The following is a 14460-nucleotide window of genomic DNA, read 5'->3' as shown; positions in this document are numbered from 1 at the left end:
CAAGGCCCCAGGTTGTCCTTAATACCCGGGGCTGGGATTTCTGCACATAATAACTAAAGCAAACTGATGTTTGCCCATCAGGACATTTGCATCTCAGTAGAAAAATGTCTCTTCTCAGAGCTTCTCATGTAGTGTCCATCCAGCTGACCCTCAGCTCTGCTGTCAGGGTCCATCTAACCCTCTCCTGCTGTTTCTAGTTTCTAGGCTAGTCCTCCTCAGGCACCAAACTGAGTACTTGTCTCCAAACACATGTGGCTGTTCATACCTCTGAGGTTTTAAGCACGCCCACTCCATTTAGAACACTTCTTCCCTACTTCTCTAAATCCTATCAGCCGTCAGGGCCTCGTTCCATCCCATCCTCTCCACAGAGCACAGATAGCTCCTCTGTGCCGTGGCTGACCTCATGGCAAAGAGAATGAATCCTGGGGTTACTGCCTGGGGATCTTGAGCTACAAGATTTTTTTTTACCTATATTCCTTCATCTGGGGAAAATAGGAATAATCATTGCAGGTGGCCCATAGTTCTGCTGATTAAATTAGTTTATGTTGCTATAACCTGTAGAGAGCAGTGAGGACTGGCTGTTGCTATTCTTCTCTTCCATATGAATGTAATTGTAGCCTTCCTTGTGTTAGTAATGATTTTAATGATCTGCTTTTTGCCCCTATTGAAATTATAAAGCCTTCCTGTGAAGAAGGGACTTGATGTTGCCTTTTGTTCCTTTACTGCTTGTTTATGTGTAGACCCTAGACACATCACTTCAAATGGCATTGTTGATGGCTAGATGGAGCAAGAAGTGAGGAATGGCAGGGAAGGTAGGTTTTAGCTCCCAGTCCCTCTGTTGTGGAGCCTTGATGAGCTCTCCTGCCATAGTCGCCAGAAGTATGAATGTTACAAGGAGGCTAGCAGTTTCTGGAAATGGATGGAGATCCTGTTACCCCTCGACTGGGGCTTGGGGGTTAGGGCAGTGCAGTCTGATCTAGGAGAGTATGGGAAGGCAAAGCCAGTGCCTGGGTCCTGAGTCCATTGTTCTGGCAGACTTTACTTGCTAAGGACGTGAGCAGTGTTTAACTCTTCTGTTTCTCTCTCCCTTTGTACACAGCTCAGGTACTCGCAGTGTCAGCCATTGGGCAATCGAAAGTTAGCTCTCCTGCGAAGGGAGTCATGCCACAGAACTAAGCATATCGCATATTTAAGTCCAGTGCGAGCCCTCGACAAGCCCTTGAGCCCTCTCCCAGATGAATGTCTATTTCTCCCTCTCCTAGGCTGGAACAAGACATCAAGAAGCTAAAGGCTGACCTGCAAGCCAGCCGGCAAGTGGAGCAAGAGCTGCGCAGTCAGATCAGCTCTCTGTCCAGCACGGAACGAGGGATCCGCTCAGAAATGGGCCAGCTCCGGCAGGAGAATGAGCTGCTGCAGAACAAGTAAGTGTGCACCAGGTGGACCTTGGGCAGTATCTCCTGTTAGCAGAGGACACCCAGACTCAGGCTGGCCAGGAGACATGGTCCAGTCTTTCCTACTCACTGACTGGAGATGCTGAGTGTTCTCATGAAGTCTATACTTACGCCAGGTGGCGGTGGTGCACGCCTTTAATCCCAGCACTTGGGAGGCAGAGCCAGGTGGATCTCTGTGAGTTTAAGGCCAGCCTGGGCTACAGAGAGAGATCCAGGACAGCCACCAAACTACACAGAGAAAACGTGTCTCGAAACCCCCCCCCCCCCCCATCGACACTTACTTCAATCCAACAAGAGTTTATTAGTAGTATCTTTGCTCTGTGAAGCTGGAGGGAATTTAAGGGCATGAGAAAAGGCCTTGCACCTGGGAAGGAAAGGCTGCTGCATGACTAAGAAAACAACTGGAAAAAAAAGAAACAGACCTTCCCCTCCCGCTGCCCATTTTTGATTTGACAGCACTGGTCCAATCAGTAGGGCTTTGGTCTGACTGTTTTTTCCGCAGTGTTCTGGGGTACTAGAATGCACTGCAGTCACCTGCTCCTCTGGTCGATGCTTTCTGAACTGTATCTTCTGCCCACTTGCTGTAGATCACCTAACAGTGGAGGAGGGCTGACTCTGGGTTACAGAAAACAGGTAGCTTCTTAGTGCTTAGGAGCCATTAAGTGGTAATGACTGTGTGTTTTCTCTGGCACACTGGAAGGTGATACTTTGCTGTAGGAGCCTCCCATGTACACCTGCCTAAGAGAGGCTGCAGTGAGTCTGTGGTTCTCAGAGCTTGTGGTGAATCTCTCTAGTCAGAAGATTTTGTATGACAATCATTTCCACACAGGTTACATAATGCTGTGCAGATGAAGCAAAAAGACAAGCAGAATATCAGCCAGCTGGAGAAAAAGCTAAAAGCTGAGCAGGAAGCCCGAAGCTTTGTAGAAAAACAATTAATGGAGGAGAAAAAAAGGAAAAAGTTAGAGGAGGCCACTGCTGCACGGGCTGTTGCCTTTGCTGCCGCATCTAGGTATGTCCGTGCCACGGGGTTGGGCATTGGTGCTGGTGGGAGGGGACAGACAGTAGTTTGTGTGGATGGATTGCTTCATGAGTTGTTCATTAGCTTGTTTCAGCTCCCCCTGGGCCAGCTTACACTGCCCTCCAACATTTCATCTCTCAGTGACCTCATCCATAGAGAGGTAAAGGAATCACTGTACCCCACGCTACTGGTTTTCTGTGTGGTCACTTGGAGACCATCTGCAGTCTGACTTCACAAGACTGTCAGTGCTTCCAACACAGATGTGGGTGCTTTTGAGGAGCTTAAAATTATTTTTAGATTAATTTATTTAATTTTATGTATATGAGTGTTGTGCCTGCATGTATGTCTGTGCACCATGTGTACAGTACTCATGGAGGTCAGAAGGATTGGATTTACTAGGACCGGAGTGAGAGAGGGTTGTGAATTGTCATATGGGTACTAGGAACCAAGTATGGGTCCTCTGCAAGAGCAGTAAGTGCTCTTAAAGGCTGAGCTATCTTTCCAACCCCTGAGTATTTTAGAGGGCTAAAGAGATAGCTCAGTTGACACAGTGCTTTAAAGTGTGAGCATAAGGCCCTGAGTTCAGTTCCCATTCAAAAGCTGGATGTGGTGGTGCCCAGCACCCTTGTAAAAGGCAGGTGAAGTAGTGCACATTTGTGATCCCATCACTGGGGAGGCCTGGACTAGCAGATCCCTGGGACCCACTGATCAGCTTCCCAGAGACCGTCTCAGAAAACAAGGTGGTTGCTCTTGAGGGATAGCACCTGAGGTTGACCTCTGACTTCCATAGCACACACAGACAATACAAATTTAAAAATAGCTGGGCACAGTGACCATGCCTTTAATCCTAGCACTTGAGAGGCAGAGGCAGGCAGATCTCTCTGTAAGTTTGAGGCCAGCCTGGTCTACAAAGTGAGTTTCAGGTCAGCCAGGGTTACAGAGAGAGACCTTGTCTCAAAAAATTAATAATTATTTTGGTTGCTGTTGAAATTTCCAAAGCAGAGTGGGAAGAAGCATATTGAGCCAAAAGTTAAAATCAGGCAGACCCACCAGGCTGTGGTGGTGCATACTTTTTTAATCCCAGCACTTGAGGCAGAGGCAGGTCTATCACTGAGTTTCAGGACAGCCTGGTCTGCAGAGTGAGTTTCAAGATAATCAGGGCTGCACAGAGAAACCTTGTCATGGGGAAAAATAATAATAACCAGGCAGACCCTATAGAATCTAAGAAGTGTGTGTCAGTTCTGTGTACCCATGAGCTCTGCAGATGGAATCAGCTACAGAAAGGATTTGAAAGCTGGATGTGGTGAAGTATGACTTGTAATAAGAGGCTGAGGCAGGAGGATTGCAAGATCAAGGCTAGTATGTGCTACATATGAAAATTCTGTCTCAGAAAGATCTAAAAGATCTAAAAGAAAAGAAAACATATGAAAAGCTAAATTGCAGCTGCCGAGCATGCATCTCTAAACTACAGTGTGACCACACTTTATATAGTTTTTACATTGTGCTGGCTATTAGTAATTTAGACATAGCCTTATGAAAGTCTGTGCAAAAACTGCTGTTTTATTTGAGGAATTGGAGCATGTGTAGATTCTGTATCCACAGCGGTCTTCAAACCAATCTCTCACGATAGGGGAAACTATAAACCTTATTTCCTCTGTCTTTCAAAAGGGGAGAGTGCACCGAAACCTTACGGAGTCGGATCAGAGAGCTAGAAGCTGAGGGTAAGAAGCTCACAATGGACATGAAGGTGAAGGAGGAGCAGATCAGGGAACTGGAACTAAAGGTGCAGGTGAGGAGGAGGTGGGGAAGGGCCTTCCATCACCCGATCCCCTCCAGTCTGCCAGTGCATGTGCTCCAGTGTAGACAGTACCTCACAGCAGACCTGTCTCATCATCTCACAGAAGGGGACTTAAAGCTCCACCCTTGTCCTGTTGACAGCCAGGTCCTAACACAAGCTGCAAGTTTTACAGTCTGCTGCGTACAGCCCAGAATCTGTCTCAGCAGGGATTCCTTTAACTTTTCTTTTTCATAATTGATTGATTTTTATTTCATGTTCATTTGTGTTTTGTCTGCATGTATGTCTGTGTGAAGGTGTCATATCCCCTAGAACTGGAGTTACAGACAGGAGCTGCCATGGGGGTGCTGGGAATTGAACCTGGGTCCTCAGGAAGAGTAGCCAGTGCTCTTAACCTCTGAGCCATCTCTCTAGCCCCTTCCTTTAACTTTTTTTGTTTGTTTTCAGGACAGAATTTCTCTGTGTAGTTTTGGTGTCTGTCTTGGATCGATCTCTCTATAGACCAGGCTGGCCTTGAACTCACAGAGATCCGCCTGGCTCTGCCTCCCCAGTGCTGGGATTAAAGGTGTGTGCCACCACCACCCAGCTCCTTCCTTTAACTTTTTAAACCTAAAGACAAGGTTAATTCCTGTAGGACCTGCATCTCTTCTTAAAGCTCTTCTGACCTCCTGTCCATGGCCACCTGGTGGCTCTGACCAGGCATGTGGCACTGCTAAACATGAGGAGGAGCTAAGCCAGTGTTGTGGACATAGGGAACAAATCAATGTCATTTCGTAAAGAGCATAGTAACTTAAAAATGTGAGATGTTAGGAAAATGCTGGTGAGTCAGTGGAGTACAGTGGGTGACTTGAGACAGAACTTGAAGTATGTAATAAAGGTGGCTTCAGGGATTGGCAGGAAAGGGGAAGATGAGCCAGGAAAAGGATTTCAAATAGCTGGACAAGTGGAGAAACATAAAATTAGAGCTTTATTAACACAGAAACGGGAATTCCAGACAAAGAATTGGATATAGAACAAGATAGGGAGAAAAAGAAGTATTTGTTTGATCTTGAGACACAAGAAGACTTTCTAAGTATAAAAACAGTAGACAGACTCACAAACAACAGCCCAAAAAACGTTGAGTAAGATAGAGAGGGAGGCAGAGTCAGGTGGAGCTCTCTGAGTTTGAGGCCAGCCTGAGCTACCAAGTGAGTCCCAGGAAAGGTGGAAAGCTACACAGAGAAACCCTGTCTTGGGGGGAAAAAAAAAAAAAAAACTCTTTGGGCTGGAGAGATGGCTCAGTGAGTGGTTAAGAGCACCAACTGCTCTTCCAGAGGTCCTGAGTTCAATTCCCAGCAACCACATGGTGGCTCACAACCACTTGTAATGAGATCTGGTGCCCTCTTCTGGCCCGCAGGCAGAATACTGTATACGTAATAAATAAATAAATCTTTAAAAAAAAAAAAAGATAGAGATACTTGGGTGGATGGAGAGATGGGTCACTGGGCAGTCAAGAGCACTGGCTGCTCTGAGGAAGACCTGGGTTCAATTCCCAGTGGCTCACAGCTGCCTCCTGTTCCAGAGGATCTGATGCCCTCTTCTGACTTCCACAGAGACCAGGCTCACACGTGGCAAACAGACATATATGCAATAAAGATACAAAAAAAATTAAAAATGAGAGAGATACTCACTGAGTGTGGTGCACACCCTTTAATCTCAGCAGTCGGGAGGCAGAAGCAGGCAGATCTCTGTTGAGTTCCAGGACAGCCAGGGCTACAGAGCGAGTTCTAAGACAGACATAGTGACACAGAGAAACCCTGTCTCAAACAAACAAATCACAAAACAGCACAACACACAGATGTCAACGAGAAGTAAAAATAATCAGCACTTTTAGAGTGTAGCTAGCTGATGAGAACCACAAACACACACAGAGAAATGAAGGTACAGACAGATAATGTTCAGAAGAAACACGAGTGCTAAGTGTTCTGAAGACTTGGCTCATCATGCCCACCGCCAAGCCTGGCGACCTCAGTCACCACATGGTGAAGGAGAGAACCAACGTCCGTGTCCTCTGACCCCCATGCTTACCACGCACAGTCCATCAGGGTCTGGAGAGATGGCTCAGTGGTTAAGAGATCTTGCTCTTGTGGTTGACCCAGGTTCCACTTTTATCACCCACACAGTGTCTACAACTGTAACTCTAGTTCAGCTGATCTGACCCCTCTCTGACCTCCACATGTTCCTGCACACACATGTGCACATACATACTCTCAGATACACATACATTCAAATAAAAGTAAATACTTTTTAAAGTTAAAATTAATGTAAATGTTCTCTCTTATGAAATTAGTAAAGAATTTTTTTTGCTTTGACACAGAGTCTTGTTATGTGACCCAGGTTGGCCTCACACTCAGGACAGTCCTTCTGCTTCTGCCTTCCACATGCTGAGGTTATAGGTGTGGGCCACCAAGCCCAGCATAGGGTTTTAAAAGGCAAAACCTCATCAGTGACTGACACCTTGTTCAGTGTAGCGGTATAGAGATGCAAAAATAAGGAAGAAGGAAACAGGTGAAATAATGGAGCAGATATTTGCTTAAGGTACAGTGTGTACACGTACAGGAATATCAGTGAGCCACCAAAAGGGTGTTTTCAGCAGGTGTGGTGGCACATACCTATAACCCAGCACTTAGGAACCTGAATAGTTGGAATGATCCAAGTTTTAGCTTTTTAAAAGGCTTCGTCTAATGCTTTACATATGGTATGATTTTGGTTATATTAAAAATAAGTTTGGATTTCTATCTTTAAAGAAATTCAGACCAGGCACAGTGGCACTGCCTCTCACCCTAGCACTTTGAAGGCAGAGGCAGGCAGATTTCTGAATTTAAGGCCAGTTGAGGCTATATAGTGAGTTGCAAGCCAGCCTGGTTTACATTGTGAAGCCATGTTTCAAAATGAAAAAAAGAATCAAGTTCTGTACTTACTGTCGTATTGCCAACTGTTGTAAATGGTCTTTCATTTAGTTTGCCTTATCAAAATAAAAACATGCATGCAATTTTTAGCACACATTTTTAGAAATGTGACCACAGCATTAGGCACTGTCTGCAAGTAGCCAAGAAGAGCAGTGTCTCTGGTCTGGACCAGTCTCGCAAGAGATTTCTTGATTTGGAAGCAGAGGCCACTGTTTTCCGGCCATGTGCTCCACGCAGCCCACTGGATGGATACCTTTGAGAATCTGAATAGTATATGAATATTGCATGGCATCTGTTCTAAAAATGAAGTGTAAACACACAAAGTATCAGGGTTCTCTCTTCTAATGCCTGGGTCAGTAGGACTGGAACTTAATTTGTAAATTCAAGCTAATTTATATACATCGATGGCAGAACTACTTCCTAACATTGCTGGCTGGATGCTTTGATAGGAGCTTCGGAAGTACAAAGAAAATGAGAAGGACACCGAGGTGTTAATGTCCGCGCTCTCCGCCATGCAAGACAAGACGCAACACCTGGAGAACAGCCTCAGTGCAGAGACAAGAATCAAGCTGGACCTGTTCTCCGCACTGGGTGATGCAAAGCGGCAGCTCGAGATTGCCCAGGGTAAGAAAGCAGCAGACCCCAGTGGAGTGGCAGGATGCAGAGGTCATAGGGCTGCATAGAGTGAACCTCCCCTCAGAGCTCTGAACCAGAGGACACCTCAGTGTTTTCCTTAAGCTGTGTGGTGCATGCATGCCCAACATTGAGATTAGGAATCATGTCAGTTCATGCTCCTGGTGTATTTTTTGATGGGAGCATATCGAGTACTGGAGAGAGAATACGAATGTCTCCTCAAGGGGTGCACAGTGTTAACGTCGAGAGCTGTGGCCTCTCGGTGTGTGCAGCCTGTAGGGACAGAGAGAGGCAGGGCCTAGACCAGAGGAGCTGGGGCATGTCATGGGAGCTGATGTTTAAGCTGGGCCTAAATGATGAGAAGGGGCTGGGAGCATGGTGAGGGTGAGGGTCTCGAAACTTCCTGAAGAAGATAGAGTTTCACAGGGCCTTTCAAGCTGCAGCAGGGTAGGCTTGGGCAGTGTGACAGAGGAGTCTGGAGAACAGGCCATCCTCTCTGCAGAGACCTGCTGAGACCTACTGGTGTCTGTAACCGATGTGCAGCGAGGAGCAGCAGGGAGCCCGCCATCACCCTGTTTGTGAGGTGGGGGCAAGGGCAGCAGACAAGGTCGGAAGGGGAAGAGAGAGACTTCTTGTCCCAGGGCAGTCCCAGGGGAGCCCTTGAACATGGACATTTGAGCAGAGTGAGGCCAGAGTAGTGAAGGCAAAGCCCGTGGGCATGAAAGAGGCTCACCAGTCTGTATTAGCCTATGTGGGCAGGGATAGCAGCAGCCACAATTTGTAAGAATGTCCAATGGAAAGACCTTAGAACTTTAAATGACATGGAGAGTGTGGGAGGGTTTTGACAGAGAGTGGCAAGACCTGGTGGAAAGAAAATGGGATATTTGTTCACAAAACTGATTAGTCGCCGAGTGACGGTGGTGCACACCTTTAATCCCAGCACTTGGGAGGCAGAGGCAGGTGGATCTCTGTGAGTTCGAGGCCAGCCTGGGCTACAGAGCAAGATCCAGGACAGGCACCAAAACTACACAGAGAAACCCTGTCTGGAAAAAAACCAAAAAACAAAACCAAAAAACTGATTAATCATTAAGTGACTAGAATACTGAGAAAACCTTTCTGCCAGTTGACCTGGTGCCCTCTCAAGTACCTGGAGAGGCTACTTGAGCAGGGGCTCATCAAATTCTAGAAGCCACCATCCTGTAAAACTCAGTCTACTGGGGTAGCGGGGCCCAGATGCTTAAGATTCCTGAGTACCCTGGATAAACTTATTTCACATAGATCATCTAGCTGTTTCTCCCTACTGTAAATTAAAACTTAAAACATCTAGTAATCCATTTAAAATAATGTAAACATATTACATATTAACATCAATGTCATTTTATGAAAATAACTATTGTCAAAAAAAGAGAAAAGTGCCATTGTCTTACATTATCATATATATTTACTGTCTGACTTAATAGAACATATTTGCATTCTCTTGTGTGTTGCTGTTTATTTTGTTGAGATTTTACACTCTGCACAGTTCACCAAAGGCCCAACTTGTGCTTGCTACAGAAGGCAATGATGCTCTGGTTCTTGGATGTCCTGTGGGCCCTGTGGATCCTGGCTGCATTTTGAGAGTGACTGCATTAGGACAAGCGAGGTAGAAAGGGTGGAGATGGGAGAGTAGCGAGGGCATCGCGCAGGCCAGAGTGAGTGGGCTTGTGGGATGCATGGTGGGGAGAGCACAGTCCAGGAGGGGTGCTGGAAGCTGGGAAAGAAAGCTCTGGGGCTGTCCAGGCCAGTGTTCTGATGGCCCCAAGCCTGGAGGCCATGGAAGACAAGAGTGGGAGTCTAAGTGGACTGTGACTGAACAACCTGAAGAATGTAGTCCCTCGGTCTTCAGAGAGAGCGGGCTCTTCCAGTGGCAGCAGGAAAGATGAGGCCAGTGGAGCAGAAGGCAGAGCCAGTTCAGAGACTGGTGCCATGTCCTGTCTAAGGAAATACAGAGCAAGAAGAAGAGCTGCTGAGGGATTGAGGGGATCGGGGTGCTGGAAGCAAGGCCCAAGAGCAAAGACCTTCTAGGAAGTGAGGAGGGGTGTGTTTGGTTTGGGGCTCTGGTAGGTGCTCCTCAGATACCTAGGTGAGGCCCATTCATTGGTCACTGTGAACTGGCATTGCCTGAGGATGTTTAGAAAATAGAGAAGCTAAGAAGTTGGTAAACCCACCTGAGAGACTTGGGGTGGCCCAGATGATTAAGCAGGGGCAAAGGGTGGACATCAATCTACTTTGTCTGTGGGCTCAGGGGACCCCACCTTGCAGCTGAGCATCTCATCCCGAACTGGTCCTTTTTCCTGCCTGGCCTAGCACTGAGGAATGGACGCCTCTGCTTAACTAACTCTCTGCAGGCATCTGTGCACTTGGAGAAGATCCCTGGCATGGAAGCAGCACCTGCACTCTGGAACCAGGGCATCAGGCTTCTTCCTGGCATGGTTGTACTCCACTCTTATCCCATAAATGCTTGGAAAGAGAGAAAGGTCCATGCCAAAGCTCTTGGGGTGTTTTCCTCTTACTAATTAAATCAAACTGGGGCTGGAGAGATGGCTCAGCTATTAAGAGCTCTGGCTGCTCTTCCAGAGGACCTGGGTTCAATTCCAGCACCCACATGGCAGCTCACAGCTGTCTGTAACTCCAGTTCCAGGGGATCCAGTTCATTTATACAGATATACATGCAGGTAAAGCACCAGTGCACATCAAAATCAATAAATTATTTTAAAAAAGAAATCAAACTGAAGTCTGTATGGGAAAAACAATAGCTCCTATATCAGGTGCCACTAAGTACTTTATTCATTTGAAGCTCGTTGTGTTCAAAGAAAATGGCTCTTTGATGCGTACTTGAAACTTAGGGCCCCTGAAGGAAGTGAGGGTGCAGATCTTTCCTCCTGCTCTTGGCTCCTGCTTTCCTGTTACCTCTGTCCAGATCCTGTCCAACTTTGTAATACAAATCAAACCTGTTCCTTCCTATGCTGTTATTCATCCTGGTTACAAAGTGACTCTTTATCTTGCTCCATCCTTCTGAAACATGCCACCCAGCCTTCTCAGGTCTCAGACACACTGTTGTCTTCACACAGTGAAGGCTGCTCACACACAGCCTCTTTCTTCCCTTGGAGATGAGGGAGGCACATAGAGTGATGGAGATTGCATGGATTTGGAACAGGGTGGTCCTGGCTTTAGTCCTGCTCTGTGTCTTAATAACAGATGGACTGAACAAGATGCAGAATTTGTGAAGCCTTGGCTCTCCACTGGACTGGGTGCAGGGATTTAGCAATGGTAAATTAAGAGGCGCAATCTCTGCCTCACAGAGTCCATGATCCAGCAGAGAGATGATGGGCTGTCACCCAGGGAGTTAGATGAGTGCCATGGGGATGTAGGTGCTCCAGCCAGACTGTGTGAAGTCAGCTCCCAGCTCTGTCACTGGCAGGACTTGACCAGGGTACAGCTTCCTCTTCCCTATCCTTTCGTCATAAAGTGGATGGTGCGAAGAGCCCTCTCTTCCAGTTGTAAGCGAGAAGGGGTTAGTGTCTGTGAGCACTTAGACCCCCTGTGCCATGCTGAGTTTTAGATGCTGTCGTAACTGTTGAGACTATGGAACGTAAGGGAAAGTTGGGGATGTCTTGAATCTAGGACTTGGGCATTGATTGAGATCGATGATCAGGAAACTTCAGCAGCTAGCACATACACGGGGGATGCACAAAGGCCTGAGCTAGCTGATATGCTGAAGTAGCCAGCTGAATGCTGGGCAGAGGTCAGAGGGCATCTTGCCAGTAAACTGGGCACTTGTCCCAGAATGTCATCTGCTTTCTGTCAGAGAACCTTATGTGACTGATTGGAGGTCCTGGGTTCCTTGGTCTCACACTCTGAGCCCAGCCATCCAGAAAGGAACCCCAACTCAGGAGGTGGAGCTCTAAAACCAGCACCCCTCAGGCTGCAACTTTCTTGAACCCCCACAAGCTAAGAACTGGTCAACATTTTCCATAGTTAGAAAAGGAAAATGACAGAGAATAGGCATAGGGGTGCCTAAAAATCCCTACTATTGGGCACTGTACAGGAAGCTTGTCTGCCTTTACAGTGAATGTGGGGCTGACCTGGGGAAGTGTGTGTGAGCCTGCCCTCCTCACTAATGCTAGGTCTTTGATCTTGCAGGGCAGATCCTTCAGAAAGACCAGGAAATCAAGGACCTAAAACAGAAGATAGCCGAAGTCATGGCCGTCATGCCCAGCATAACATACAGTACCGCTCCCAGTCCCCTGAGCCCCGTGTCTCCCCACTACTCCTCTAAGTTTGTAGAGACCAGCCCCTCTGGACTCGATCCCAATGCCTCTGTCTATCAGCCTCTGAAGAAATAAAGGCCAGCTCTGTGTTTACCAACCATTTGGAACCAGAAGGCTTCGAAAAGCAGCGTCTCTGGCGGTCAAGATAAAAACGTTGATACTGTGTTTTGTGGGACTGTATATGTTGTCATTTTTAAAGGGGGGAAATAACATCCAAGTCTGATTAGAACTGCCCATCAGTTGTTCTTGTAAGGTTTAGAAGACCTCACAGGACTTTGCAGTTTATTTCTCTTGGCCAACACATTAAAACCATTCTTGGATTTTAAGTAGCCAATTTTGCCTTTTTATATATTTTTACATAGTTTCCTCTTGAAGAAAAAAAAGCAGAGTTTTTGCTTTTCAACTCTGTTTTGTTCTTAAATAAGCAAGAAAATGGCATGTTGTATTCACACAGATGACAACAGAAGTTTAGTTCCTATTAGGAGAGGGCTAAATGACCCTACGGCTCTGGTTCCGTAGCTGAGTTGAAGATGGTTATTGCTGTTACAGAAAAAAGATTGGTCCCTCCCACCCAAGGACCAGACAGATCAAGGGGGCATCATGAGGGAGATGTAAGGGTGAGGCTAGCTTGCAAACGTGTGATGGTGTGTTTGGAGTACTAACATTCCCATCCATGTATAGTTCTAGAACAGTCGGAACATTTCAAGAGGAAATCTGATCGTTGTCACTACCCCACCCGACCCTTTTCCGTCACCTGTCTTGTTTGCTCACTGGATCCTGTTGTACAGCGGGCAGGTGGCTGGGCTGCTGGTCACCATGCTACCACAGGTTTTCTCCATGGGAAGCACACAGGGTTCCATGCATGCTGCCAGCTGAGCACCCTAGGGAGTCAGCCTGGTGGGTGCGGAAGAGGCCGAATGATAGCTGATAAAAGCTGTGGTTGAGGAGCAGTCCCCACCTGTCACTCACTGCTGCTCTCTTCGCTCTCAACATCTCATGTGACGGCTTACGGGTGCTTGACTATTCTGGAGCTCTGTGCCAAGGAGGATTTGTTGTTGTTGTTGTTGTTTAAGACCTAACCTCTGCACAAAGATACAGGTTCAACTGTGTATTATACCTTGGTAGAAAGTGTTTGTGCAGACCTTTGAAAGTGTGTTAAGGATGGGGGAGGGGAGGGCAGGGAGGAGAGGACAAAGTGGAGTTGTATTTGGAAGTTGGGGGAAATTAAGAACCCAAATCAATTGGCTTTACTTCTGTGCTGTGTGTTCTGGAAGGACATAGTTCTAAAATCTCCTGTTGATTGGCATGTATATCTTATTTAAAGCAAATTAGGTAGGGACAAACCAGTCAGTAAAATTAGAAGTATTAAAGAGAATCATCCTTTGAATCACAGTTCTTATTTTGGAGTAAAACAAACTTCTAGCTTTAGCCAGATGTGCATGTTGCTGCCATTTGCATTTTGAATCATCTTGTGTAACTGTCACCATGAAAGTGTTACTCAGAATTGTCAAGTTTTTTCCATCTTTGTGCAAAACCATGGAAAATTGTTACCGACTTTGTGTTGAGGTTCCCCCATTTTGCTGCCTTTGGGACACTGTTTTCGTTAAATACTTGGTCTTGGCTGCATTCTTTTTATTACCCCCTGTGGGGTTCAAAAGAATAAACATTTTCTTACTGATGAACTAGTTTTCTGCCTTTTTAACATTTCAGGAGGACACAGGAAGGTAGATGGTTGTGGTGGGACTGAGGTGGTGACCAGCTTGTTTTCGACTTGTCTCAGCTCAGGTCAGATGGTGGTGCTGTGCATGGCACTGGGCAGGGAGCAGGCCCAGAATTTAAGAGGTGCGCACCCAGGAGCTCCAGCTAGTTTCATTTCTAAAGTTGAGACACCTTCCTCCCACCGCTCCCCTTCTCCAGCATCCATTACAGCCAAAGCTGTCTTTGCTTTTGGTGCACCTCCTTTCCCAAGACCCAAATGGGAACGGGCCTGGAGGTGACCGCCCAAGAAGGAGAATCCTGAGAACCAATTCCCTTCACACTGCCTGACGCTCTCCTACTTTCTAGAATCTTCTTTGGCTACTTCATGACTAATACCCTGTGGGTTTCCCTCTGCTGTGGATCCTTCACCAACCTCCAAGGTGAGCAATTGTACCCCATCCCACCTCCTCACACCTGTTTTGGAGGCTTGTCTGTTTTCATCTGAGAACTAGCTGCCTGTCTTGGCCATTATTACAATTTGTCTTGGCTCCAGTTTCTAGAAAATTCTGCTGTTGGCATCTCACCCTCTGTCCTTGTTGCTGGA

The 14460-nt window shown here is 46.8% G+C and overlaps 1 protein-coding gene across 1 annotated transcript in view; it reads left to right on the top strand.

The window, feature by feature from the left end:
* Maco1 (macoilin 1) overlaps positions 1–13836 on the top strand; it is a 66691-nt gene extending 52855 nt beyond the window's left edge. The window contains exons 7-11 of the mRNA XM_036178337.1: positions 1263–1421; positions 2281–2463; positions 4141–4261; positions 7665–7839; positions 12031–13836. Coding sequence (XP_036034230.1) covers positions 1263–1421; positions 2281–2463; positions 4141–4261; positions 7665–7839; positions 12031–12233 — 841 coding nt within the window. The 3' untranslated portion in view covers positions 12234–13836. The remainder of the gene's footprint in view (positions 1–1262; positions 1422–2280; positions 2464–4140; positions 4262–7664; positions 7840–12030) is intronic.
* The last annotated feature ends 624 nt before the right edge of the window (positions 13837–14460 follow it).

Source organism: Onychomys torridus, chromosome 2, assembly GCF_903995425.1.
Source record: "Onychomys torridus chromosome 2, mOncTor1.1, whole genome shotgun sequence".
Classification (NCBI taxonomy): Eukaryota; Metazoa; Chordata; class Mammalia; order Rodentia; family Cricetidae; genus Onychomys; species Onychomys torridus.
The sequence above is the reverse complement of the archived record's forward strand: the minus strand, read 5'-3'. Positions and strand labels throughout refer to the sequence as shown.